The sequence below is a fragment of the Notamacropus eugenii genome, chromosome 1, assembly GCF_028372415.1.
Source record: "Notamacropus eugenii isolate mMacEug1 chromosome 1, mMacEug1.pri_v2, whole genome shotgun sequence".
In the NCBI taxonomy this organism is placed as follows: domain Eukaryota; kingdom Metazoa; phylum Chordata; class Mammalia; order Diprotodontia; family Macropodidae; genus Notamacropus; species Notamacropus eugenii.
In genome coordinates, this window is record NC_092872.1 from 607,032,074 (window position 1) to 607,058,580 (window position 26,507).

Genomic DNA, 26,507 nt, shown 5'->3' on the forward strand with positions numbered 1-26,507 from the left:
AGTAAAGGTGGTCTAACTCTGGCATATAGAAAGTATTGAGAGTCACTACCCTTCTGACATTAAACATTGTGTATAATATGTCCTGAGTACATGATGTTTTCTCTCATTTAGTCACAATGAGCAGCGCAGGGCTTGATATTGCTGGCCACCCTCGCAGCATTTCATCACCCGAGAGTGTGTTCCTGACCCCCACATCCAAACAGCCACCTTTGAATATTTCTGGTACCCCTGTCCTTGAAGACTTCCCTCAGAATGATGATGAACGGGAGAGAAGGCAAAGACGGCGCTCCAGAGTTGTTGACCTGCAGCTCAGTAACACAGAATCACCACATTCAGTGGCATCCCCTTCCAGTAGGTAAGTGTAATCTTAGGCTTTCCACCTTTAAATGTGTTTTAGGTAGCTTTTATTATGTGAGATTGTTATGTATATTTGTATATCTCCAAGATGGTTTTGTGTGTATGCGCGCGTGCGTGTATGTGTGTGGTTAATGGTGTTTTCTATCTGCTTAATAGTGTTATCCTTTTAGGAAACCTGATACTCCATCACTACTGGTCCCTAAATTTACAAATACACAGATTGCAGATCATTATTCCACCTGCATCAAGTTATCAACTGAAAATGTGAGTATCTATTATCCCACTGGCAAGTAGAGAGATATCCAAATTTCTTGCCTGGAAATCTGGGGCCCTTGTTCTTCCTTTAGTGATAATGATAGGTGGTTGCGGTAATAATAAACAGTTTAAAAATATTGCATCTCTGCTAGCTCATTTGATCCTTAAAACTACTTGTGGACACTATCATTATTCGCATTTTATAGACAAGGAGACTAAGCCTCAGATTTAGTGACTCTTAGTGGTAGAACCAGCATTCCCCTCTCAGACTTCTGACTCTACCACATCTATTACTTTTTCCTCTGAACCAGAATCCTCCTCTCTGTGATTAATCTCCTCTGACACTTTGATTTTCCTCTGAGACATTGATCAAGTTAGTCAAGTGTTTTTTCCTTCAGTTTCTTCTCTATAAAATGGGATGATTGATACTACGTAGAATCAAGTTTATAATACTAGCTTTAACATTCCATTGTAAAAGCAGATGATTGGTAATACTTTTGTAATTTTATTCCGTATTTTTCTTAGTGTGTTTGTATTGCTATATGTCCCTTTTAGCCACTTCCTGACGAGTTGTCTGTTTTGCCTGTCAGTTAACTATGATGTATGTATCTGCTCAGTTATATTTGGGGAGGTTGTCTGTCTGGTTAAGCTGTTTCAAGCACTTCAGGGTGTAGTCAGGTCTAGGGACAAGAACCATGTTCTTAGAGTCTTCCTCTGAGGTGGCATCATCTGTAGGGAGCCTCACTTAGGAGTTAGAACAAACTTTTTTGTAATTTTCTGGGTTTTTTTTCCTTCTTCTTCAGAAAATCACCACCAAGAATGCTTTTGGTCTGCACTTGATTGATTTTATGACTGAAATTCTCCAAGAAAAAGACTCTGAACTGACCAACTTTAAGGTGAGGATAACATGTCAACCTTTTGTGTCTTTGAGCTGAAGGAGAGGGTTTATCTAGGAATGCTAAGCATACCTTTTCTGAAGTGGGGCTGTTTTGTAGTCATTGCTTTAAGTGGGATGGAATACCTTATCTTTTGTAGCTCTGCTTCTCTGTCATCATGCCTAAACACTTTTTTTTTTTTAAGACACTGGAGTCAATAGCTTATAGCCTGCAACTTTTCCTTCATGTTCTCACATGCAGCTCTTGCTTGTTTCCCCAGGTAGCTGCCGGCACACTGGATGCCAGCACCAAAATCTATGCTGTTAGAGTAGATGCTGTCCATGCTGATGTGTACCGAGTGCTTGGAGGACTAGGCAAAAGTGCTCCTTCGGCAGAGGGAGCAGACAGTCAGGAGGCAGGTGGGTTGGAGTTTGTGATCTTAGGGGGGATGACACAGAAGTTTATTCTGTGCATTTTTTTATCAGGTCAATTATTTTCAATAGCAGAATGAAATCAAGCATATCTCTTTGAAGAAATGTGACTGATTTTAGAACATAGAAGAGATAGAGTTGTTTTATCAGAGGGATTGAGGGACTTGCACAAGAAGGAGATGCTCAGATGCTAAAATTATTTAGCCTGGAAAAAACATGAGAAGCCATTAAACTTTGACCAATTATGAAAGTCCCAGTCCAAATGCTTTTTAAAAATTGTAAGCCTGAAGATGCCAAAGAGTATCTAGACTCCGATATATTGATTAGAAAAAGATACTTAAGCAGGATAGCTTTGAAAGCTACAAGTTGAATCTGTTTTATACTAAATGCATACAAACTGTAGTAATAGAAAACTTTAGTTTCATGTAATCCTCTTACTCTAGTCTACTATGTATATGGAAATGCCCATTTTATTTGGTGTTTGTTCAGTTTAGAATAAAAATAAAATTAAAAAAAAACTCCAAACCATCTAGTTGGTTAGTTACTGGAGGGACCTGTTGATACATGAGTTGGTTTTGAAAGGATTTAGTAATTGTGAGCATTTGGTGCCTGCTCAGATCATCTCAGCTCTAGGGCACAGACTAAAAGCTTTCAGAAAACAGGAATTCCCCTTCTAACAATGAATATCCTATTACCTACTAATGAGTGAGCATCTTGGTCTCTGAGTCAGAAGGTATGTCTGTGACAAAAAGCTTATCTGCAGTATGTTGAGAGATATACTAAACTGATGTAGTATGTATATAAGTTTTTATGTTAGTATACTATGGATTAGCTAACCTCACATGCTCAAGCTAAGAACCCCTTTTATAACAAGGTGCCTTTATGATTCTCTGGCTCATTTATCTGCTTTGTGGTAAATCTGCTTCCTGGCTGTACAGTCTTCTCTTATTCTTTTAGATGAAGACCCAGCTGCACCAGGGACCATCAAAAAAGTCCAGAAACCTAAGAAGAAGCACCAGGGTAAAACTATTGAACAGAATCTAAACAACATCAATATCTCGGAGGCAGATCGAAAATATGAGGTGAGGAGATAGAGGCATAAAATTGGCCCCTTAATCACTAATCAGATCTTTAATTACTTCATTCCTTTCTCTCTGCCCTGCTTGTATGTCTGCTCATAGATAAGATGTTTATTAAACCTATGATCTCAAAATAGATAACAGAAACATGATCTCAGTAGACTAGAATAATGAGCCAAATCTAATAAGGTTCAGTTTCATCCAGGATTAATATAAAGTTCTGCACTTTAAAAATTTATTTGTTTTCTTTCTTAATTTTTAGTTTTCAACATTCACTTGTATAACATTTTGAATTCTAAATTTCCCCTCCGCCTCTCCCACCTCCCCAAGATGGCATGCAGTCCGATATAGGCTATACATGTGTAATCATATTAAACATATTTCCACATTAGTCATGTTGTGAAAGAAGTATCAGAACAAAAGGGGAAAACCATAAGAAAGAAAAAAAGCAAAAAAGAAGAAAATTGTGTGCTTCAATATGCATTCAGACTTCATAGTTCTTTCTCTGGATGTGGATAGCATTTTCCATCATGAATCTTTTGGAATTGTCTTAGGTCATTGCATTGCTGAGAAGAGCTCAGTCTAACAAAGTCATTCATTGCACAGTGTTGCTGTTACTGTGTATAGTATTCTCCTGGTTGTCTTCACTTCACTTAGCATCAGGTCATGCAAGTATTTCTAGGTTTTTCTGAATTTGCCTGCTCACCTTTTCTTATGGAACACTAGTATTCCATTACATTCATACATCACAACTTGTTCAAGCCATTTCCCAATTGATGGTTGTCCCCTCAATTTCCAGTTCTTTGCTACCATAAAAAGAGCTACTATAGATATTTTTGCCCATGTGGATCCTTTTCCCTTTTTTATGATCTCTTTGCAATACAGATCCAGTAATGGTATTGTTGGGTCAGTTTTATAACCCTAACAGCATATGACTTAAATTTTTAAAGAAATGTTGTTCAGTCATGGCTGACTCTTCATGACTCCATTTGGGATTTTCTTGGCCTAGATATTGGAGTGGTTTGCTGTTTTCTTCCCCAGCTCATCTGACAGATGACAGAACTGAGGCAAACAGGGTTAAGTGACTTGCCCAGGGTCACGCAGGTATTAAGTGTCTGAGGCCAGATTAGAACTTGGGAAGAGGAGTCTTTTTGACTCTAGGCCCGGCACTTTATCCACTTTGTGCCACCTAGCTGCCCTTTAAAGTAATAGACCATACACTTATAGAACGGGACCAATGCCTAGATATGATAAGAAGACCTATTTCAGCACATTATGAAGAACTCTTTAAGAAGTAGAGCTGTACAACAATGGAAAGAGTTGACTTGTAAGGTCCTGAGTTCTTTGTTACTTGAAGACTTCACATATGACTAAGAAGACAGCTTAACAGTGATGTTGCAGAAAAGAGTCCTCCACAGAGCATTTGGATAAGACTAAAATGCCTTTGAAAGCTGAGATTCTATGTTTTCTAAATTTGGAGAGCCTGGGATTTGACTTGTAATGTTCATCTGTTCTGCCTGTTTATGAGTGTTTATGTATTATTAACAGTAGAGTCAACAACTTAAGTAATGTGAATGGAAAGGGCTGTCATTGCCCTGTACTAATTGATAACTTTTGGAGAGAATGACATTCTAAGTTAATGACAGTACTGATTGACAGATCATAGTTTTACCGATCTCTGTAGCAGCTCTTACAGGAGCTGGGCCTATTGCAATGAAAATTTTTTTGGGGGGTGAGGGAACTGGACAAGAATTGTTTGTCATTAACATTTTAATTTTTAAGTGCAATTGAATCTCAAAAATGCTGTTGGCTTCTTAGATAGGCTAAATTCTGTCTCTATAACATTGTTCATATTACAAATAACTTCTCCCCAAATGAATTCTGAATGTTTTATTGGAGTATGTATAGATTTCAGAAATTTTGTCAGACTCTTAATACTTAAAGTTAAATATTTGTTACCTAATCTAAATGGTAGTTAATTAGCAAATGAAAAGAAACTCTTTGAGCTTTCCTGAAAGGAAAAGAGAGAACAAACTGCCCAACTTGCTTTCCTTCTCATCAAATGATAAATAATAATAATAAATCAGCTAACATTTATATAACACTTAAAGGTTTGCAAAGCTCTTTGCAAATATTGCTTTATCTTTGTAGTAACCCTGAGAAGTAGATGCTGTTGTCATTATTAGAGGCAGCAGGTGCAGAGAGTTCTAGACATGGAGTCAGGAAGACTTGAGTTCAGATCCAGGCTTAGACGCTTGTTAGCTGTGTGATCCTAGGCAAGTCCTTTTTGCCCCAGTTTCTTCACCTGGATAGTACCATCACCTACTCACAGGATTGTTGTGAGGATCAAATGAAATATTTATTAAGTAATGAGAATAGTGCCTGGCACATAGTAGGCATTATATAAATGCTTATTCTCTTCCCTCTTTTCCCTTCCTCATTTTACCCATGAGGAAATGGAGGCAGACAGAGGTTAAGTGACTTACCTAGAGTCATCCAACTAGTAAGTGTCTGTCGCTAGATTTTTTTTTTTTTTTTTTTGCTAGCAGTCATTTCAGTGAGTGGTTTGCACCAGGTGAGTCTTCAGTTTTGGGCAGTGGGGAAGGATGAAGGGAATTGAAGGACAGTTGCTGTTTGATCTCGAAAGTGGTTTGGGGAGACAGCATGGTACAGTAGAAAACATTGAATTTGTGGTCAGATGAGGACCTGGTTTATAATCCTGGGGCTGCCACTGTACCATTTTTGTAACTTTGGACAAGCTGCATTACCTTTTGGGGCCTTAGTTTCCTCATTTGCTAAGCGAGGGAGTTGCACTAGATGAGCTGTAATATTTCTTCTAGCTCTAAATCTCTGTTGGGGAGTAAATGCTTTGAGAAAATCGAAAGGCTAGGAGACAAGATAACTGGGCTCTTGTCCTACCTCAGCCACTGTGTGACCCTTGACAAGTCATCTCCCTTGGCTCAATTTCTTCAACTGTACAGTGGGAATAGTAATGTTTATACTGTCTCTGTGTTATTATTGCTTCCAAATCTTGCATTTTGTTTCTTTAAAAATTTTTATTGATAGTTTTTATTTTTTATATCTCCAAGTATATCTTCTTCCTGGAGACCTATTTTTTGGAACAAAGAATTAAAAAGAGAAAAAAGCAGTTCTGCTCAACTAATCTTAACTAGTTTGACAACATTCCACACCTGTAGTCTTCTACCTCCCTCAAGGAAGACAGGGAAGTGCATTTCTTCCTCTTCAGGCAAGCTTAAACATCGCAGTTACTTATTGTTCAGTTTCTTTTTGTTGTTATTCTTTCCATTTACATTATTGTATTCATATATATTATTTTCCTGATTCTGTCTGCTTCACTTTGTGTCAGTTCATATATCTTCCCATGTTTCTCTGTATTCTTTATGGTCATCATTTCTTGCCTTCAAATAAAATTTCACTTCATTTATATACCACACTTTGTTTAGTTGTCCCTCAATAAATAAGCAATTACTTCCAATTCTTTGCTACTGTGAAAAGAACAGCTACAAATGTTTTGGTGTGTATTGGACCTTTCTTTTTATCTTTGACCTGCTTAACATGTATATCTAGGAGTGAAATCTTAGAGTCTAAGGGATATTACTTTCTAGAACCTTGTAGATTCATTGACTTCCTTAACATATATATACCTAGGAGTGGAATCTCAGAGTCTAAGGGATATTGCTTTCTAGAACCTTGTAGATTCATTAACCTCCTTAACATGTAGAGTCTAAGGGATATTGCTTTCTAGAATCTTGTAGATTCATTGTAGAAAGAGGCAGTATATAAAGATATAGATACAGTTTTTAAGAGGACTTTTTCCTACCAAGCTTAGCCCCTCACTTCTGGCTGGGCCCCTTTTCAGCAGTGTTAACTAAAGTTTGCACTGGAGCCTCAGGATTTAGATTCTGTAGCTGGCAAAATGCTCAATCTCCTGGCCCTCACTCCAGGGTGTGGCTGTAGTTGTAGCTGACTTGACAAGGAGAACCCAGTGCTGATAACAAAGCAGATGGGCAGTTTTGATGTGTGTTCTTATTCATTATTGCAAGTTATTTTCTCTGTGGAGGGTAGAAAAATGCCTTTACCACTAATAGGAATGTCAGGAGGAGGACCTGACTTGGGAGAACAGGAGGAGATGATGAGTTTGAGTTTGAAGTGAGAGTGGGACATTCAGATACCACAAGCAGCCTGAAAAGTAGGATGGGGCACTAAGGTAGCAGAAAGATGATCTCCCAAAGCCAAGGCACCTTCATCGTTTTCAAGGGCTTTTTTTTAGTGGTTACTGTGTTCTCAGAGTGTTGCAGTTCTCTGGAATTTAGGACCATTATCCTCATCCCATTGGAGCCCATCCCTGCATCTCCTGTTCCTTTTTCCTCTCCCAGCTACTAGATCTGGTCATCATTTTGCTCCTTCACTTAGACACACTTCTTTTCCTTTCCGTTTCTCCTTTCCAGCAAATTGTATTGGAAACCGCCCCCCCCACTAGATTTAAAGTCCAGAGACCTGGGTTCAAATTTCAGTTCCATCACTTACTAGCTGTATTTCCATGAGTAAATCATTTCATTTCTCCAGGCCTCAGTTTTTACACCTGTTAAGTGAGAACAGTCATACCTGAACACCTGCCTTGTGTTAGATGGTTATAAAGTGCCTTATAAGTGTCTTTTGTTGGTATTATTATTATTTGTCGTTATTTTTTCTATGCTTGGTGCCCTAATTTACAACCCAGTTACTTGTATGTGGTATTGTGCTTACTCCCAGCACTATATTTCTGTTATTTCCTCACTCTTTCCTGTTCTTGGGTTTTACCGCCTTTCCCCCTTCTCAACTCAAAAATGTTTGCATCTGTGTTGTTAATCTCAAGATTAGAGGTTTATAGCAAGAACGGATCTTGGAAAGTCATCTTTTCCAACTCCCTCCTTTTATAGATGAGGAAACTAGAGAGAGTAAGTGCTTTGGTCAAAGTAGTCAGCAGAGCTGTGATTCAAACCCAATTCCTCCTTCTCCAAAGCCAGAACATTTGTCTTTCATTCTGTAGCACCCCTCTCATTTTCCAAGATCTTTCACAAATAACTGCCTCATTTAGAAATGAGCAAAAATTGACTAATTCTTTCAGTACCCTGGGATGTTGTTTATCTGGCCTGCTGACTGACATTCATCAAGGGCAAGGAGGTCCTCTTATTGTCTCCCTGCTTCTCTTGGAACCTTTTTTGTTCTGTCCCATTCAGTTAATCAATCATTTATTGAGCACCTACTCTGTGCCAGGCACTGTGGGTCATTCTCTTGAACAGAAGCAGAATAGAAGTGGAGTTGTTCTGCTTTCCTTCAGTTCGCATCCTTTCTATTTGGAGCAGTGGGCCTATACCTTTTTTGGAATCTTCTCTTTTCCCCAATATCACTTAAATTCCCTTTTTGCTTATCTTAATGCTTTCTCATTAGCTCCATTGATTTTGAGCTTTAACTCTTCTTGAAGCTTTTCTTAAGAACTTAACAATACTTTTGTATTAATCTTCTATAATTTGTACTTGCTTCTGTCTTCTGCACATGCCTTTTAAAAACCTCCTTGGTCGATGAATTCCCTGTGTATCTATATTGATATCTTTGGATTCCCTTTCTCCCCATTTCTGCTCCTTTTCTCTCTCATCAGAATTGTTTTTCCTCTTCATTTATTTCTAAGTTCTTATCCTGCTGAATCTTCCACATCTTATCTGGGCTCCTATTTTATTTCCTCTAGTATTGGATAATATCTTTTTTTAATGAAGATTTTCAGAGTTTTGTAGATTTTTTCTTCAGCAGAATTTATTATAGCAGCATTGGTAAAGAAATATTAGAATGAATTATTAGACATAGGAACAATTTATTCCCTAGAACTGTATACTGTAATGGTCTAGTTTGAAATAGTACGATTGTTACCTGGACAAAGAATTGAGAAAGCATTTGTTGTATAGATTTTATCTATTACAGAGAACCAGATTGAAAAATTACACAATGTTACTATTGACATCTGCCTGAGCTTTGTTAGACCCTTTTTAATTTTTTAAATGGTATTTGTTTGGAAGGCATTATTACCTGTATTTGTTTGCAGATTCATTTGTTTCAAAGTGCCAAGGTGAACCTTGACCCCAACCCTATCCGAACATGTTGCTGTTTTTAGTTGTGTATGATTTTTTTGTGGACCATATAGCACTTCTGTCCTCCACTATCTCTCAAAGTCTGGCCAAGTTCATGTTCATTCCTTCTATGACATTATTCATCTCATATTCTTCTGTCCTCTTCTTTTGCCCTTAATCTTTCCCAACATCAAGGTCTTTTCCAGTGAGTTCTATCTTCGTATTATTATGTGGCCCAAGTATTTAAGTCCAGATTTGAGTGATGTCCAAATGAATGAGGTTTTACTATGATTTTATTTGTCTTGTCCTCACTGTCTGTTTCTTAACAATATTATTATACCTTTTGTCTTTGCCCTCAGATTGATCCCATGTTTCAGAAGACAGCTGCCTCATTTGATGAGTGTAGCACTGCGGGGGTGTTTCTCTCTAGTCTTCACTGTTCTGACTATAGGAGTGAGCTCCTCTTTCATTCCGATGTCCGGCCTCTCTCCACTGCAGAGCCTCTTGAGTTCCCAACTTTGGGGTCGGTGGAAGTAGCAGATTTAAAAAGTAGGTACAAATACAAAACAACTTTTGTTGCCCCCAACAAGAGTATTTATGTTAGAAACAAAACTGATTCCAAGTACTTGGAATTAAAACCCTGGGTTTTCAGGTTCCAGCACTTCCATGTTATTAGCTTTATGACCTTGGGCAAGTTGTGTTTAAATTCTTTGAGCTTCAGTTCCTTCATTTGTAAAATGGAAAAAATACCTGCCTTACTCACCTCATAGGGTTGTTGTGAGGTTTAAATGTGATAATTATGTAAAGGACTTTGCAGCCTTAAAGTGATAAATAAGTTTCAGAGGTTACTATTGTGAGGATCAAATGGGGTAATAAGGTATGTTAAAGTGCTTTGTAGGCTGTAAAGTGCTTTACAAATGTCAGTAATTGTTGTGATCTCAATGCCACTAGTTCCTTTGTGGCCTCTGTTAAGGATCAGAGAACCTGCATTAAATTGTGTATCTTGTTTGCATCAAGTATTGTAGGGACTCCAAAGGAATGGTCAGTCAAATCACATATTTTTTCCCTTGGCATGTCAAGCCTCAAACAATTGCCATGAGTGGTTTGATTGCTATTCATTGCAACTTGGTACAAATGTTCATTATAAACCAGGGCTGTGTTGAAGAATCACTCAGAACACAGCAATTTCTAGATTAATTAGAATGTGGTTTTATTACTTGCCACAAAGGTGAGTGCATTTCAGCATAGAAAGGAATACTCTGAAGAAGTTTCTTATCCAACTGTACAAGGCTAGACATTTTTATACCCCTGGAATGATAAAAATTAAACAGGTTTTAGACAAGATGAATGAAGAGGAGGTACAGAGTTGGGAGATAATGGAATTACACAAAATAGAATACTGAGGCTCACCAGCTGTGGAGTAGGTGGATATTGGGATGTTCCAAGAAAACAGAAAATACTAGTGGATAATTAATAATTAGCAAATAATACAAACACTTCTGTTGTGTTGAAGAATACAGAATTTCCCATGGGAAAAAATAACTTTTTTCTACTTAAAGTTTTTCCAGGTTAGCAATACCTACCTTACCCATATGCCTTTGCAGTGATATCCAGGTCTCTAGAACAACAATAAGACAGACTTAAAGTTCTAATTCCATAGCTTCATAGGGATTAGTTTCCATATTCATTTTGCAGAACTTTCAGATAACTATAGAACTTTAGAGTTTGGACTTAGAATAGGGACCTCGAGATATAGGTGGCTGCCTGTAAAGGTTTTCTTATATTGAAATGTATGCCAATCAATGCAGGAGGTTCAGAGGAAATGAGACTTGAACATCTCTAGGGTGATTTAATTCAGATCATTTTGGGACTTCCCATTTACTAATCACAGAGACCCTAGAACTGACCCACATCACCTGAAGATTCCCTTAATCTCTTGTTGATTCTCCAGTCATACTGGAAGAACACCCTTGTTTCCACGCCTTCCTCTCCCCCTGGCATTCCCTGGTGTTTGTAGAGTAGGGAAAAGATCTCCTGTGCTTAATTAATAGTCCAAACCCCAGTGTACACTTTTATGTTAGTTTGGGCTTGTCTTGGGGATATAGTAGTTAGAAGCCAGAGGCATCTTGTTCACAGATATTCACAAGACAGGCACTTGGGTTGCAAATCAGCGCCCTGGTTCACATTTACACTGTGCATAAAATTTATGTAATATGCCATGATGTTTGGTCCACTGCCGGAGACTACCCAACAGGTAGAGTCCCTATGCTTTTTCTTGTTTGTGTCTCTTTTCTAAAGCATGACTTCTGCCCAAAGTATTTGCAAGTATTCATTTTAAATTTAGGTATCATCATGTTTCCTTCTGAGGTAGACAAGCTTTAGCAGATTTAAGACTAAAAATAGGATTCTAGGATTGGCTTCAAATTTTTAAGGCATCTTTTTAGGTTCTCTAGTTCCAGTGTAGGGCTTACAAATTATTTGGAGGAAAATGTCTGCTTGAGGGTGCTTTCTGAGAGTAGTGCATTACCTTCTCCCCTCCCCCCGCCTAGTTCCCTTCCCCCAGAATGTGTACACGTGCTTGCATGTGCACATTGCAAAAGGCCAATTCCAGCTGACTAAAATACACAAAGCTGGCTTTCAGCCACCTTTGTTGGTAACTTTGATACAATGCCCTCAGCCAGAATATAACAAGTGTATCATTTTCATTTTGACATTGGTTTGAAATAGATGAGGAAAGTAATTTATCTGACTTTGAATCCCTGTGATCTTCCCGCCAGCTGCCCTGATGCAATGTGTGGAGGAGCGCCAGATTTGCCCTTCGTTGGCTGAGTTCCAGTTTTCTAAGTGGGACAATGACGCTCTTACAGAGGTATAGAGTCAACTTTTGGTGTAATTGCCCTGGGTGAGTCCCAGAGCATGTATTTGTGGTTTGGTTGAATGTGCCCAGCATTCTCAGTGTCCAAGATTAGTTCAGTCAGATGGGAACCAAAACTCTGTGAAACTCATTCTTACTAACCAGTTGTAGGGAAAATATTTTCTTTGGCATGTTTGTAGGAACAAAAACCCAAAGGGTAACACAAATAGCTCTATGTTATTATGAAATAAATGAATTCTGGAATTTTTCTCATTATCTTTCCTCTTCTTCATGGTGGTGAGGTGACTACTTAAGTGAAGCCTTAGTAGGATTAACTCTCTGTTGCTGATTATCCCAATAGCCCCTGTGCTCTGAGGCTGCTCTGTAAGCTTCAGGAATTTCCTGCTCTTTGAGGTTATGTCCCTTGGCACAGAGTTTCCTGAGAAATCATGATGTGTAAAGCTTTCCTTTGTTTATTTTTAGCTTGGCCCCTTTAGCCTCCTCATTAAAATTAAGAAAACAAATGGTCTCCATGGAAAATTGTTTTCCCTAAAACATGTAGTTTGTGGATTTGAATTCCTGTTTCATGTTCTACATTATGTGCCTGGCAACAGTACAGCTCCAGCTCCATTCTGTATTGTGCCTTATAAACTTCCTTAGCTCTTTATTTATGGCAAGAATGTTAGGCTTGGAAGTAGAGGTGGGACTGGTATGAAGAGAGCAGTGGAGTAATTAAGAAGTAGGCAAAGAATAGGATTTTTAACTGAAATTTTAAAATGGGAAGATGCAGTGAGTCTATTGAAAAAATAATTACCAGCTCCCTGGGAGAAGAGTTTCTAGGTCACTCGATCAGGGTTCTTTTTTTCTCTCATTTTATTTTGTTTTTTTTCCTCAATTACAAGTAAAAATTTTTAACATTCTTTTAAAAAAAATGTTTGACTTCCAAATTCTCTCCCTTCTTGAGAAGGCAAGCAATTTGATATAGATAATACATGTGCAATCATGCAAAACATATTTCTATCTTAGCCATGATGCAAAAAAAACCCAACAGACCTCCCCCCAAAAAAACCAAACCACAAAACAACCAAGAAAAATAAAGTTAAAAAAAAGTGTGCTTTGATTTGCATTCAGACTCCATCAGTTTTTTCTTTGGATGTTGGATAGCATTTTTCATCACAAGTCCTTTGGAATTGTCTTGGATCATTGTGTTGCTGAGAATAGCTAAGTCCTTCACAGGTGATCATCATACAATAGTGCTATTACTGTATGCAGTGTTCTGGTTGTGCTCACTTCACTTTGTATCAGTTCATATAAGCCTTCCCAGGTTTTTCTGAAGATATCCTCCTCATAATTTCTTAGGGCACAATAGTATTCCATCACAATCATATACTACCACTTGTTTAGCTCTTCGTCAGTTGATGGGCATCCCCTCAATTTACAATTCTTTGTCACCACAAAAAGAGCTGCTATAATATGTTTGTACATAATTTGCATTTCTCTAATATAAAATGATTTAATGCATTTTGATCAGGGGCTCTTAACCAAGAGTCCTCTGACCTTTTGGGAGTCTTTGGATAGTTTTTTTGGGGGGAAGGGCTATAAACTTAGGGGGAAATATTGCACATTTATTTTCACTGTTTTATTCTATTACTGAAATTACCATTTCCTTTCATTGTGAATTAAAAAACAGCGAAACACAGTATTCTGAGAAGAGATCCATGGGCTTCACCAGACTACCAAAGGGGTTCATGACACAAAAAAGGTTAAGAATCCCAAGCGTTGATATATTCTTTCTGTTCTTTTTAGTCTTTGTCAGTTCTGGTGGACAAGTTCAAGAAGAATGATCAGGTATTTGACGTTAATTCTGAGATTGAAGATAGTGATAGTGAGGAGTGTGCTGGTGTGCCTATGGAAGATGACTTTGATGCAGACATGCATGATCAAACAGCAGGAGGGGATCATGAGTTCAGAAGTTGCCAAAAGTCTTCTGAATTCCAAAATTCCAGGTAAAATTAAAGAAAAAAGTAGACTTTTGGAGCAAAGGAAAAATTTTTATGTGAGCTCTTCCTATCAGTTTTTAGTAGATTTCCTTTGAGGATATTTGGGTCCTGCCATATTTTGTTGGGAGGTGGTATGCTATATTTCAGATAGTGCTAATTTGGAATTTTTTACCTTCAGTAAGATTCAGTGTAGACTGGTAAGAAGTTGTATTGAACTTTTCGTCTGTGAAAGACAGCACCATCCTTATGAAGAGCTCCATCACATATTGTGAACATGCAAAGCCTGTACCTGATTGAATGAGTCAAACAGCTGTCGGGGAGGGAAAAAGGAATCTACAGGATACAGTTTAGTGGAGCGGCTACCCCCGAAGTTAGAATGTGGGACAATCTAGCTTAGAGATGAAAGGGATCCTAAAGGTCTTCACACAATTGCCAAAGTAATTTTCCTAAGTTTGATCATGTAATTTGCTTGATTAAGACCCATCAGTGATTCCTCATGACCTCTAGGGTAAAGTAAAGCTCCAGCATTTATCGCCAGAGTTTGTTTCACATTATTTCCCTTCATATATTCTGTTTCAGCCAAAGTTGCTGTTACTGAAATTCAGCATTCCTCCTCCTACCTCCATGATTTTATATAATTTGTGCTGATTCCTGAAAATACTCCTTCCTTATCTTCACCTGGTGGGATTCCTAGGTCTCTCCCATCAAGGCTTCACTTATGTGTTACCTCCTATGGGAAACCTTTTGTTGTGATCTCTTTAATGTTTTCCTGAGCCTCAAATTAACATAGAGTTGTGTCTACCTGTTGTATCTCCTCGAGTAGAACATAATATCCTTGAGGGCAGAGGCCATTATTTGCCTTTGTATCCCCAGAGCCTAGAGATTTATTTATGTGGTATCCTGGGGTCTCTGTACCCCAGCCCCAACACACACACACACACACACACACACACACACACACACACACACACACACACACACACCCTATCAAGTGCTTTTTCCTGCCTCTTATCCTAGGTTAAAAAATTCTCTGCCTTCAGTGCTTTCACTTACTTTTGAAAGATGGAATTATCAATGAAGTGTATCAAGAATTGATCAGATTTTCACACAGATGGAGATACATCTTTTTGTTATGTAGTTTTATTCTGTCACTTCTACACGATCTTTTCTTTTCATATCCTTTTATTACCAGTAGTGATGCCAACAAACAAAAAATATAATCCCATAAGGGTTGTATTTTATTCTTTAAAAGAAAATCCCAAGTTCATTGTATTCATTACCCACACTTTATACATTGAAATAGAGATATCTGAGGTTGTAAATGTTATTTCCAGTACCTAGTTATTTTTTCCTATGAATTGTTGATTATCTACTTCACCGTTTTTATCTCTTATCTGATCAACTTCCAAGTTTGTTGTTGTTGTTTCGGTGTGTTTGTTTTTTTGATCCCTGCCACATGTTTGGCCCCTGCTCAGTGTAAGCTCCTTGAGGGACAAGTACTGTTTAATTTTTTGGCTTTGTATTCCCAGCATCTAACATACCACCTGGTAATAATAGGTGCTTAATGAGTAGTTGTTGAATTAAGTTGAAATGAATGGAATCCAAGTAGTGGGCACTGAGGATACAGAAAGGAAAACTGTACAGTTTATATTCTTAAAAAGCTTATAGTTGAGTTGGTATGATTAGGTAAGACATAGCTACATAGGCATGATACAGGGGAGAATTTGATAAGGGCAAAGAGAGGGGTCTAGACAAACTACAATAAGAAATATCAAGAGGGAAAAATTACTTTTTACAGGTGGAATCAGGGCAGATTTCAAGGAGGATGTGTCATCTGTGCTTGGCCTTGAAGGAAGAGAAGGATCAATAGGCTGAGATTTACAGAGACTGTTCCCAGGCAAGGAACCAGGAGGGGCAGGATTCATTTGGGGTTAAATAGCATCACTTTGTAATGGACCCCCTTAGCATGGTTTCATGACTTCCCTTGGTACCACTTAATAAATGGTAGTAGCGTGATGTTGATGTCCTAGGGTTTCAGCCCTTCTGTCTCACTCACCCACATATCTAATCAGTTGCAAAATCTTGTGATTTCTCTTTCCTCAGTCTCTTGCATCCATTTACACAGCTTCTTCCCCAGGATGAGCTCTCATCTCTCATATCTGGACAATTGCAATAGCCTCCTGATTGGTCTCTCAGCCTCACTCTCCTTTCCAGTTCATCCTCCCACAGTTGCCAAAGTGACTTTTTAAAATTGTGGTTCCTAGTTAGCTCAGGTGATAGTTATAGTCTAATGAGTCTAAAGTTTTAGATTTGATTCCTTTATTGACCAATTTTTTAAAAATTTAAGTTAAATTTTTTTCAATTAGCAAATCTGTTTTCTCTCCCCACCTCTCCTTTATTGGAAAAGAAAAACAAAACCCCTTTAACAAATATTCATAGTCAAGCAAACAGATTTCCATGTAGTTTATGTCCAAAATACATGTTTCAATCTCATCCTGAATCTTTAACCTCTTTCAGGGATGAATGGCAGGGGTCCTCTGGAATCATGGTTAGTCATTGCTTTGATCACAGTTCTTAAATCTTTCAAATTTGCTTGTCTTTATAATGTTATTATATAAATTGTTCTCCTGTTTTGCTCATTACTCTTCATCAGTTCATACAAGTCTTTCCAAGGTTCTTTGAAACCGTCCCCTTCATCATTTCTTACAGCACAATAGTAGTATGTTACATGCATTTATCATAATTTGTTCAGCCGTTAGTTTGCAGTGCTTTGCCACTACAAAAAGAACCATTGTAAATATTTTTGTACCTATTGTTTTTTTTCCCCTTTCTTTGGTCTCTTTGGGATATAGAGCTAGTAGTGGTACTGCTAGCTGACCAGTTTGACTTAATATCATAGCCTCCTCAGGGGTTTAGGAACATTTGGTGCATTTGCACATCCAGGCAGCACCTTCTTCCTTCAACTGTGTCTTATCTGTACCTTACAAGAGTTCTGTAGGGGAACAAACTTCCTCAGGGAAATGAACTTTATAATCATGGATGATGCGTGCAATAAATCTAAGCCTTTTTGTTCAGCATTTTACCATAGAATCACCAAACATTAAAATTGAGAGGGACCTTAGGGATCATTAATTTAACCCTCTTGAATGAGGCATCTGAGGTCTACAACCTACCTTACAGGGCTTTTTGAGGAAAACACTTTGTAAACCATGCAATGCTATGGAAACATGCTTTAGATAATAATTACAGTTGTATAGCAGTTTATGGTTTTGAAAATACCTTGATACTGATTAATAAGTTTAATAAGTCCAGTTTCCTTTATGATCTTGAAGGGCAATTCCAGTTCTAGTCATAACATAGTTCATATTTATACAGTGCGTCAGCATTTACAAAGCCCTTCTCCTATAATGCCTGTGTGACAGAGGTAGCCCAGGTATTGTTACCCTCCTAGTTCTGTCCTTAGGACTAAAAGAACAAATCTAAGCCTTTTCCCACATGGCAGTCTCTTGGATACTTGAGGACAGTGAGCATGTCCCTCCTAAGTCTTATTTTCTTCTTGCTAAATTTCTTTTATTCCTTCAGAAATTAATATGGCATAAACTCAAGGCCTTTCACTCTCTGGGTTTCCCCCTTTTTGGAACACTTCCTAGTTTATCAATATTCTTGCTAAATAGTAGTGGCTGGAAATAAATACAGTATTCTAGAGATGGTCTGACCAGACCTTACTTTAGTAGAACTGTTAATTCCTTATTCCTGGAAGCTATGGTTTTAGAAGTGGTGAATCCAAATATACTCCAAAATGTAGCAGGCATAAGAAATGATGATTATCATCACTCTTGCTAATTTTGTATCAGAAAACTGAGTATTATCCATGAGGGAATATAGTAGTACTTGGAATCCTGTTTTTCTATGGGGACCCTCTGACCTGCAAGAAAAAAATGAAAGTTTGAGAAGCGGGGAGGTTCAGATATATTTGTTTCAGAGAAATTAGCTACTTCCATTTTTCTTCTTTTCAAATTAAAAATAGAAAACAACTAAAACTGTTAAATAATAAAAACCACCTTACATTTATATGACTGAGAGGCAGTGCAGTATAATGGAGAATAGTGGATTTTGAGTTGGGTAGACCTGAAATTCTGGCAAAATCCCATTGTAATGAATATCATTATAAATATGTGTTCTATATGAGAAAACTCTTTCTGAGCCCTTGTATTGGTCTACAGCAGTTCTGCTATGTGGGACTAGTTACAACAAATTTTATATAAAGAAAAAGTTTTAAGAAAAATTTAAACTTTTAAGATGACCTCAAAACTGATTGAACCCAGTCCCTTCATTTTACAGAGAAGAAAACTGACCCCAAGAAATGAAGTGATTTATCTCAAGTCACACAAAGTAGTTAATGGTAGAGCTGGGACTACAACCTTGATCTCCTGATTCTGCATAAGAAGTATTTTCTTTAGTTCTGGTCCATATGATGCCATACTCTATATCAAATTTTACATAATTTAACTGTTCAGGTAACACTATAACAAATTAACTTTATATTTGTACTTTTTGAAGACTGGGAAAGAGATGTCAAAGTCATGACAATTTTTGCCCTGGAAAGAAAACGTTAGGCTTTGCCTTTATTTTATAGATGAGAAAACTGAGGCCTGCCTGAGAGCAGAACTCACCAGAGGCCCAGTCCAGGGCTCTTGACTGGAGCCTGTTACCCCTACTGAGCCATTCTTTACTCTTCTTTTATCTTCTCATCATGTAGCAATCCAGGTAATGATTGCCCTTGACTATCCCTTCTTGCTTTAAGCATCTCAAAAATGTGAGATTTCCAAACCTACTAAGACCAAAAAAAAAAAAAAAATTATGAAGCAAGTTTTGTGAGCTAGGCAGAGAAAGGCAGTTGACCTGACATATGCATCCAACATTTACCTCAATCAGGTAGGGAGAGGCTTAAATCAAATAAGCTTTAACAAATTTCTGTTAAGGGTCTACTTCATGTAGCACGTTGTGCTAGACCTCAGAAAGGAGACAGTTTAGGCGAGATGTGGTCAGTACCCTAAAGGAGCTGACAGTTAGTGGGGGGATAAAGCACATACCTATTATATATGACATACAAGTCCATTAGAAAAGTGCAAAACAGTGCTATGTGTTAGGGGTCAATTCTAGGCCTTGTAGATTGGGACTGAAATTTCTAGAAACATTTGTTTTAACAAAATTCCACCAAAACAATTTGGATGTTTTGTGGAATTGACATAAAGGAATTTTATCTGTATAGTCCATATGTTTATAGCATTATTTTTTTCCTTCAAATTTATTTATTTGTTTTTAATTTTCAACAACCACATCCATGAGTTTTAAATTTTCTCCCCCTCCATCCCCAAGATGGCATGCAATCTTATATGGGCTCTACACCTAGATTCTTATTAAACACATTTTCACATTAGTTGTATTGCATAGAAGAATTAAAACAAATGGGAAAAAGCATGAGTAAAACTAAACAAAACCAAACATAATAAAAAATAGTCTGCTTCATTCTTTGTTGTGACTCCACAGTTCTTTCTCTGAATGTGGATGGCATTTTTGCATCATGAGTCCTTTGGAAATGTTTTAGGTCCTTGCATTGCTGTGAAGGACTAAGTCTATTGATAGCATTATTTCTCCAAAATTGCTTCTTTGTTACCTTAACCTTTAGGTGGCAGCAGAGTAGCATACTACCAACATACCTTGAGATCCTTGCGAGCCCAATTCATTCATGGTCTCAGATATCCTTATTTCACTACATTGAATAGGTTGTGTAAAAGATCTTTCCTGCCCTGCTATCCGTTCTGTTATTGTATAAGAGCCAGGGATCAAAGCTAGAGGGAACAATGAGCAAGCCATGCTGGGCAGTTGATTGTGTGAGTTTAGATGTGAGATATTAAGTTTAGACTGTCATCTTCCCCCACCTTTACTGGTGAGTGTGTCACTTTACTATGGAGACCATCTAGTTGCGTGAAAGCAAGGCATGAGCACAACAGATGTAGATATTTTGAATTGTAGAATTTTTCTGTATCAGAGGCAATTTGATTTTGTGGAAAGGACCCCATGACTGGGAGTCAGGAGACCTGTTCTGCCATTAACTGACTACCTTTGTGATCTTGGACCAAGTTATTTAACTGGGCACTTAGTTTCTTCATTTGTAAGTAGAGGGAATTGGACCAGGTCTTTGCTAAGATAGCTTCCTACTTTAAAACTGATTGATTTTGTGACTAGCTATGCAGCTATAAGCAAATCACTTATGCATCGTCAATTTATGTGGCACTTTATACTTTCAAAATAATTTAACGTCCCTCTTTTTATTTGCTCTGCCTGCCTACCTCCCAGAATTTTATGAGGATAGAATCAGAGAGCTTTACAACACTGTAGGTATTATACAGATGAAGAACACTTTTAGTATTATTTAGTAGAATTCTATTTTAGGAATTGTGCTTTTGTGGTGAAGCAGCATGTATATGAAATCATCTGTAAATAGACTAATAAGCTGTAGCTTACACACAGATTCTGATTTTTTTTGTGTGTGGCAGGCAAGAGGTGATTTCCCTTGGAGATGGAGACATTGGGACCATGTGCCTCCACTTATCCATGAAACCTGGAGAATATTCCTATTTCAGTCCCAGAACCATGTCTCTGTGGGCTGGTCCTGACCACTGGTGCTTCAAACCCCATCGCAAACGTATGTATTTATAGTAGTGGTATTAAGGAAGAGTCTGCAACTTCTTTTTAGTAGCCCTACATCATTTCAAGTGATGAGAGGGAAAGGAAGGTCATTAGAGCTTTTCGGTATGTCCTGCTAAGCTAGGATACTGTGTTAGTCCTCTGGTTGAAGGAATAGTTGGACCACAAGTGGGATTAAGAGTAAATTAGGATTAAGGCTGCTTTTTCCTTCTCATTTTATCCCAGAAAGGTAGAGGCTAAAATTTCCATTCTTTAGTTGTGCTTATTAGTAGCAAGGCAAATTGTCCCTCAAAATATAAGTTCAGAGCTCAAATGACTTTGAAGTTTACCTTTCTTAACATTACCAGGATATTAAGATGCATATGATTTCTTGATATCAATAGAATGATCAATTCTGAGTGAGGAAAAAAGTATCAGTCCATCAGACATCTTACTGAGCTCACACTGTTTAGGTCCCTGAAGAGTACAGCATTGTCAGGTTTTATGTGCTCATCTCTGCAGAAGACCCTACTCAGCAAGAGAAGAGAAAGAAGACTGCAAAGAAAGTATTTGAAATCAACTTTGAGGAAGAGATTGATTTTAATGCACATTTCCGAAAAACTAGGGTTTGTACTGTATCACTTTCTTACCTTCCCTTGAGTGCTCTTTCTTGTTACTTTAGAGATGAAGTTGGTTTTTTTATGTCTGCCCAATAAATCTCCTTTTTAAAAGAAGTAAAATGGTAGCTTTATCAACCAGATCCCTACATATAGGGGAGAGTAGGTCAAGAGTGGTCCAAGGTGAAGGAACTAGGTAATGGTTGAGAAGAGTAAATGAGACCTAGTGCAGAGTACAGCTTTGTAACGATTGATTTCTTACCTAGTATCCAGGGAGTTTCACTGTAGTCTTGGACTCTAAATGACTTGGCCTCTTTTATTTCTATGTTCTCTTAATGGGGAAAAAGTGTCTTCTAGTCGCAGTCATTAGAGATTCTTGAAAATTTATTTTTCATCACCAGGCTGCTACCACACTGGCCAAGTCGACTCTGGATAACCAGAGTAAGAAAGCCACCACCCTTCCATCTGATTTCCACTATGAAATAGAGAACATCGTCCAGTTGAGCCTGAAACCAGGGAACAAGGTGAGGCTACTCAGGCCACTCAGGACAGGGTGTCCATGGGTTCTTTAATATTTCTAAAAGCTTCCCTCACAGGAACCTAAGTATGCTCTGTTTGGCAGGTGAGAAGCTGGCCTCGGGAGATTCAGTGACTTAGTGCTTATGATCACACAACTCGTAAGGAGCTGGACCAGAGCTCAAGGCCAGGTCTCCTGGTTTGATTCCTACATTCTGTGGTGTTTTTCCCCATTACACAATTTTGCCTCTAAGCCTTTTAGGCCTGTTAGTGATAAGTTGGTGAAATTCTGGAAATTTCACCAAGTAAGTATTAAGAAGTGTTTGTGATTGAAGTAAGAAGATTTGGAAGAGCTGATTCAAGGACTCACAGAAATAGGGCTATTATAGAGGAGACCCTCAGGAACATAGCCCTGGAAATTTGGGGCTTCTGGGGTATATGAGCACATGTCTGTTCCTGCCTTAAGGCAGCCTTGTGCTTCTGCAGGTGCCTTGATAATCCTCCTCAGTCCTGGCTTCTGTCTCTTGGACTGGGAAAAGTCACTCTCAGGTGTTTCATCTTTAAGCAGTGTTCAGAAAAGGAAAAAAGAAAGGCATAGGTGGCCAAAAGCACTGCTCGAGACTGATAGACAAACATGACTATTTCTGCCTCCAGGCAAGGAGGCAGAAAACATTCGAGGGTTTTAGAAGAAAGGAAGAAAGGAAAAGGTGAGAAAGACCATATCTGGAGCATTGTGCTTGGTTTGGTACACAATATTTTAACAGAGACATTGACAGACTAAACTTTCAGAGAATGGTATCCAGAATCATTAAGTATCTGGCAGTTATGTCACAAGAGCAACATTTGAAAAAATGAGATATTTTGCCTGGAGAACCGAAGACGAAGAGGGACACAACAACCATCTTCAAATATAAGAACTGATTTGTTCTGAGTTGCTCCAGAGCACAAGATTGAAGCTAATTAGTGAAAGCAGAGTTAGAGGAAATAAAATTTTTTTGGTCTTGGTAGAAGGGTGAATTTTTTTAGCTATTCTAGCTGTCTCCCTATGGAATAGGCTACCTTGAGGTGCTCAGTTCTCTGTCCCTAGAATAGGGGCTGGGAATGTAAAGGATTCCTGCATTGGGAGAGAGGCTGAAGTAGATCACAAGATAGAAGGCTAGAATGGACCCTAGAAGTCATATACTGACAGATGGGAAAATCAAGGCCCAAAAAAGTCAGCAACTTGCTCACAGCTTTACAGCTTTACCTTGGACACTATTCACCCCCTCGTCTTCTGATTCCAAACCCAGCGTTCTCCTCACCACACCATGACTACCTCCTAGATGACCTCTAAGGCCCATTCTAACTGTTGGGATCTGAATTTATCTCTTCATCTTGTAGTTTTAGTTTCCCTTTTGGAAACTGCTTTCACCGCTTGCCATTCTGATCTCTCTTTGGTAGTTAAGAAAGATGGCTGCACAGACTTCTTTGTCGGAACAGGATGATGAGATTGAAGAATATGATTACAACAATCCTAATGATACTTCTGAATTTTGCCCTGCAGTGCCGGTAAGGAGTGATGGAGAGGGAAAGGGAGAGGAACTTCTTTTTTCTTTTCTGCCAGTGAGAAGGGAAGGTTTCTTCTACTTGCCTCGTGTCCTCCCCTTTGCCTCCCTTAAGTGGTGGTGCCCAGCTGACAGCCCCAATCAAGTGCACATTTGGTGTGTGCATTGCTCAGCAGCAGAGAAAAACTGAGAGCACCCTCAGGAAGAGACTGAGCTATTACAATAGGAAACTGGGAGGTCCAATAGGGAAGCCTTGTTTTCTCCCATCAGACTGAAGGTAGGAGCTGTATCTTCTCTCAGGCCTGGGGTTCCCTGAGGTTGGGTATTGTATGTTATATCTCCTATACTACTGAGGGTTTCCCCTGACCAGGAATTATTTCTCCCCATCAGAGTTATAGCACCGGCTCACCAAAGACCAGGAGGACCCAGGCTTCCTCTTCATCCTCCTGACCCAAAACTTCCCCAGAGGGCGGGGACTATGTCTGCTTCTAGTCATTCTTGTTTTAAACCATTTGTACCAAAGAGTGTCCATTTGGACCATAGAATCAATCCATCAACCAATACTGAGCAACTGCTGTCTACAAGATGCTTCTAGGTGCTATAGGAGAGACTAAGATATTTAAGACAGTTCTTATCTTTGAGGAATTTACAAAATTGGGCATGGTGAGGCACACAAGGAAGAGAGAGAAACTAGTAACAGAAGGCAGGAATGATAAGTAGCTGAAGCAGAGGGATGTGATCTAGAGTGCCTCCACTCCTGCAAGGGAGGAGCAGGAAGGATGATCACTCTCCCTAGTTATATCTTGAGAAGAGAGAGGTTTTTTTACTTTTGTTTTTTAATCTGGTAAAATCTTATAAATCTTTAATCTTCTTATAAAATCTTCTTGATCAAGATATCAAGCTAAGAGAACCTTTGGAAGGTTTTTGTTGTTGTTTTTGGTTTGGTTTTTGGTGAGTTTAATGATGCATTTTATGTTTTATTTGTATACTTCAGTTATGTTTATTGAGCAAACAGTGGAACTATATAGCTCAGCTAGGCATCAAAGAGAACAGTTGGTATTTGTGGCCATTTATTTCCTTTCTGAATGTAGCTCTAAAATCTTTAGAGGTGTTAAAATAGGATAGGCACCTGTTAAAATAGGATAGGCACCTGTTTGTCTGCGGTGGTTTTAGGTTTGGTTTGGCCTGAAAGCAAAGGGGGTGTGATTGGCAGTCCCTTCCAATTTTGGGTAAATTCATAAAACATAAAACTTTCTCCTTCATTTGTTTTGAATGCATCTTTTAAGCCTAATGCCATTTTCTACAAAACTTGAGCAGCTATTTTTCTTTGCCTAGGCTGCTGACAGTGATGATGATGATGGCGCTGATGGATTATTTGTGGGAGCAAATGGTACCCAATTTGATTTTACAATTAATCCCAACACCGGATTTGAAAATTCACAGGATAATGAAAATGATGCTGATGAAAATGGATTGGATAATCCGATATATGGGGAGTTAAAGTTAGTAGCTGAGCCACAGAAGGTAAGACTTAAACATTTAACGCATAGATACAATACCGATGGCTTGGTATTAATTTGTTTACCATCCAAGTTACAAACTAGATAGAGTTGTAAGATATACTTTTTTCCCTGTTCATTTTTTGTTCACTGAGGGGCTGAGTGAGGAATGCCCCAAATCTTGGGGAAGGCTGGTGGGTGAAGGAGGAACCGTTTATTTATTTTTTTCTCCAAATTTATTAATTTATTTGTTATTTATTAATTTATTTGTTTTCAAAGTTCCAAATTTTCTCCCCCTCCTTTCCGCTCTTCCTCCCCAAGACAGCATGCAATCTTATGTGAACTCTACATATACATTCCTATTAAATATATTTTTGCATTAGTTGTGTTGCATAGAACAATTAGGAACCTTTTATTCTAGTGTTAGCTGTTGATAAATAGATATGAAGTGGAACTGACCAGTTCTCCAAGGGGGCTCTGGTAACACATCCAGCTGGAGGAAGAGCTTTCATACCAGGCATGTTGATGGGGTTGATGTTCATAGAACTAGTCTAGATAATGTTCTCCATTATCAAGCCGTGAGTCAACAAAATGTTGGTCTTCTAATTCATCAGACTTCACTTCCTTAAGTATAGTTGGAAATTTTTGGCCAGACTAGGATTTTAGGTAACCATGGACATGAACATAAAAGAAAATGGGTTTGAAGTGAGAGACTAACTGTGTTTGCTTCTAATATGTCCAGAGCAAGATCCATAATTCCACTATTAAAACTTAACATGTGCTAATATGCCACTTTTTCATGTCTCTGGGTATTCGTTTTTATAGTGGCCTGGTAAAAATCATGACAAATTCTTCTGTCTTCTTCCAACTTGTAACCTGTCTGTTTAAGGTGAATAAAATTGAAATTCATTATGCCAAGACTGCCAAAAAGATGGACATGAAAAGGTTAAAGCAGAGCATGTGGAAATTGCTGACTGATGGCCAGGAGAAAGAAGCAGTTGCAGAGGTAACCTGTCTTTCCTTAGTCTTAATTTGTTTACTCAGAATCAAAGAGGCATGTCTTAGAAGAATAGACCTTAGGTCTACTCTTAGGTCTTGGCCTCTGGAAAATAGCTGGGCAATACTAGGTTGGTTATTTCATTTTTCTGAGCTTCAGTGTCCTCATGTGTAAAATGAAGGAGTTAGACTGTGAAGGGTCTCATATCCTTTCTAGTTCTAAACCTTATAATCCTATGAAACAATTGTCAACCTTTTGTTGTTGTCACAAAGGAGCCTAGCAGCGTCTTTGTTGCCTTAAAGATAACTGGATCCAACCTTTCCCTTACTTGATAGCTGACATCTCTAATGATCACTTCTGTGATAAATATATAGGTAAATATAAATATTAAATTCTAGATGGGAGCAGCTGATGTTCAGTGTTGTTTACTAATTCATTGAGTCACCTAGTAATTACTGTTTCTTGGGTCCACTCACTGGGCCACTTCCAAAACCATCTCTCTAATTATCTTGCCCATGTATCTCTCCATCTTTTCTGAAACCATAGGATAAGAAACTTTGGTAAAATCTAAGTAGATTGTCTGCAGCACTCTCTCTGATCTTCTTGTAGAGGTATCCTTTTAAAAAAGGAAATAAAGTTAGATTGACATGATCATTTTTTGAAAGTAAATT

At 38.3% G+C, this 26,507-nt stretch overlaps 1 protein-coding gene across 2 annotated transcripts in view; it reads left to right on the forward strand.

Annotated features, from left to right (window-relative positions):
* The window catches only part of NCAPH (non-SMC condensin I complex subunit H), a 43,298-nt gene that overhangs the window by 6,108 nt on the left and 10,683 nt on the right, over positions 1–26,507 (forward strand). The window contains exons 3-16 of one of the 2 annotated variants that reach the window (XM_072634782.1): positions 112–355; positions 528–621; positions 1,416–1,508; positions 1,768–1,906; positions 2,876–3,000; positions 9,479–9,668; positions 11,897–11,988; positions 13,780–13,979; positions 20,534–20,682; positions 21,186–21,289; positions 21,682–21,804; positions 23,237–23,344; positions 24,676–24,864; positions 25,729–25,845. In XM_072634782.1, coding sequence (XP_072490883.1) covers positions 112–355; positions 528–621; positions 1,416–1,508; positions 1,768–1,906; positions 2,876–3,000; positions 9,479–9,668; positions 11,897–11,988; positions 13,780–13,979; positions 20,534–20,682; positions 21,186–21,289; positions 21,682–21,804; positions 23,237–23,344; positions 24,676–24,864; positions 25,729–25,845 — 1,967 coding nt within the window. The remainder of the gene's footprint in view (positions 1–111; positions 356–527; positions 622–1,415; positions 1,509–1,767; positions 1,907–2,875; positions 3,001–9,478; positions 9,669–11,896; positions 11,989–13,779; positions 13,980–20,533; positions 20,683–21,185; positions 21,290–21,681; positions 21,805–23,236; positions 23,345–24,675; positions 24,865–25,728; positions 25,846–26,507) is intronic. The other variant, XM_072634783.1, reaches the window with a different exon arrangement.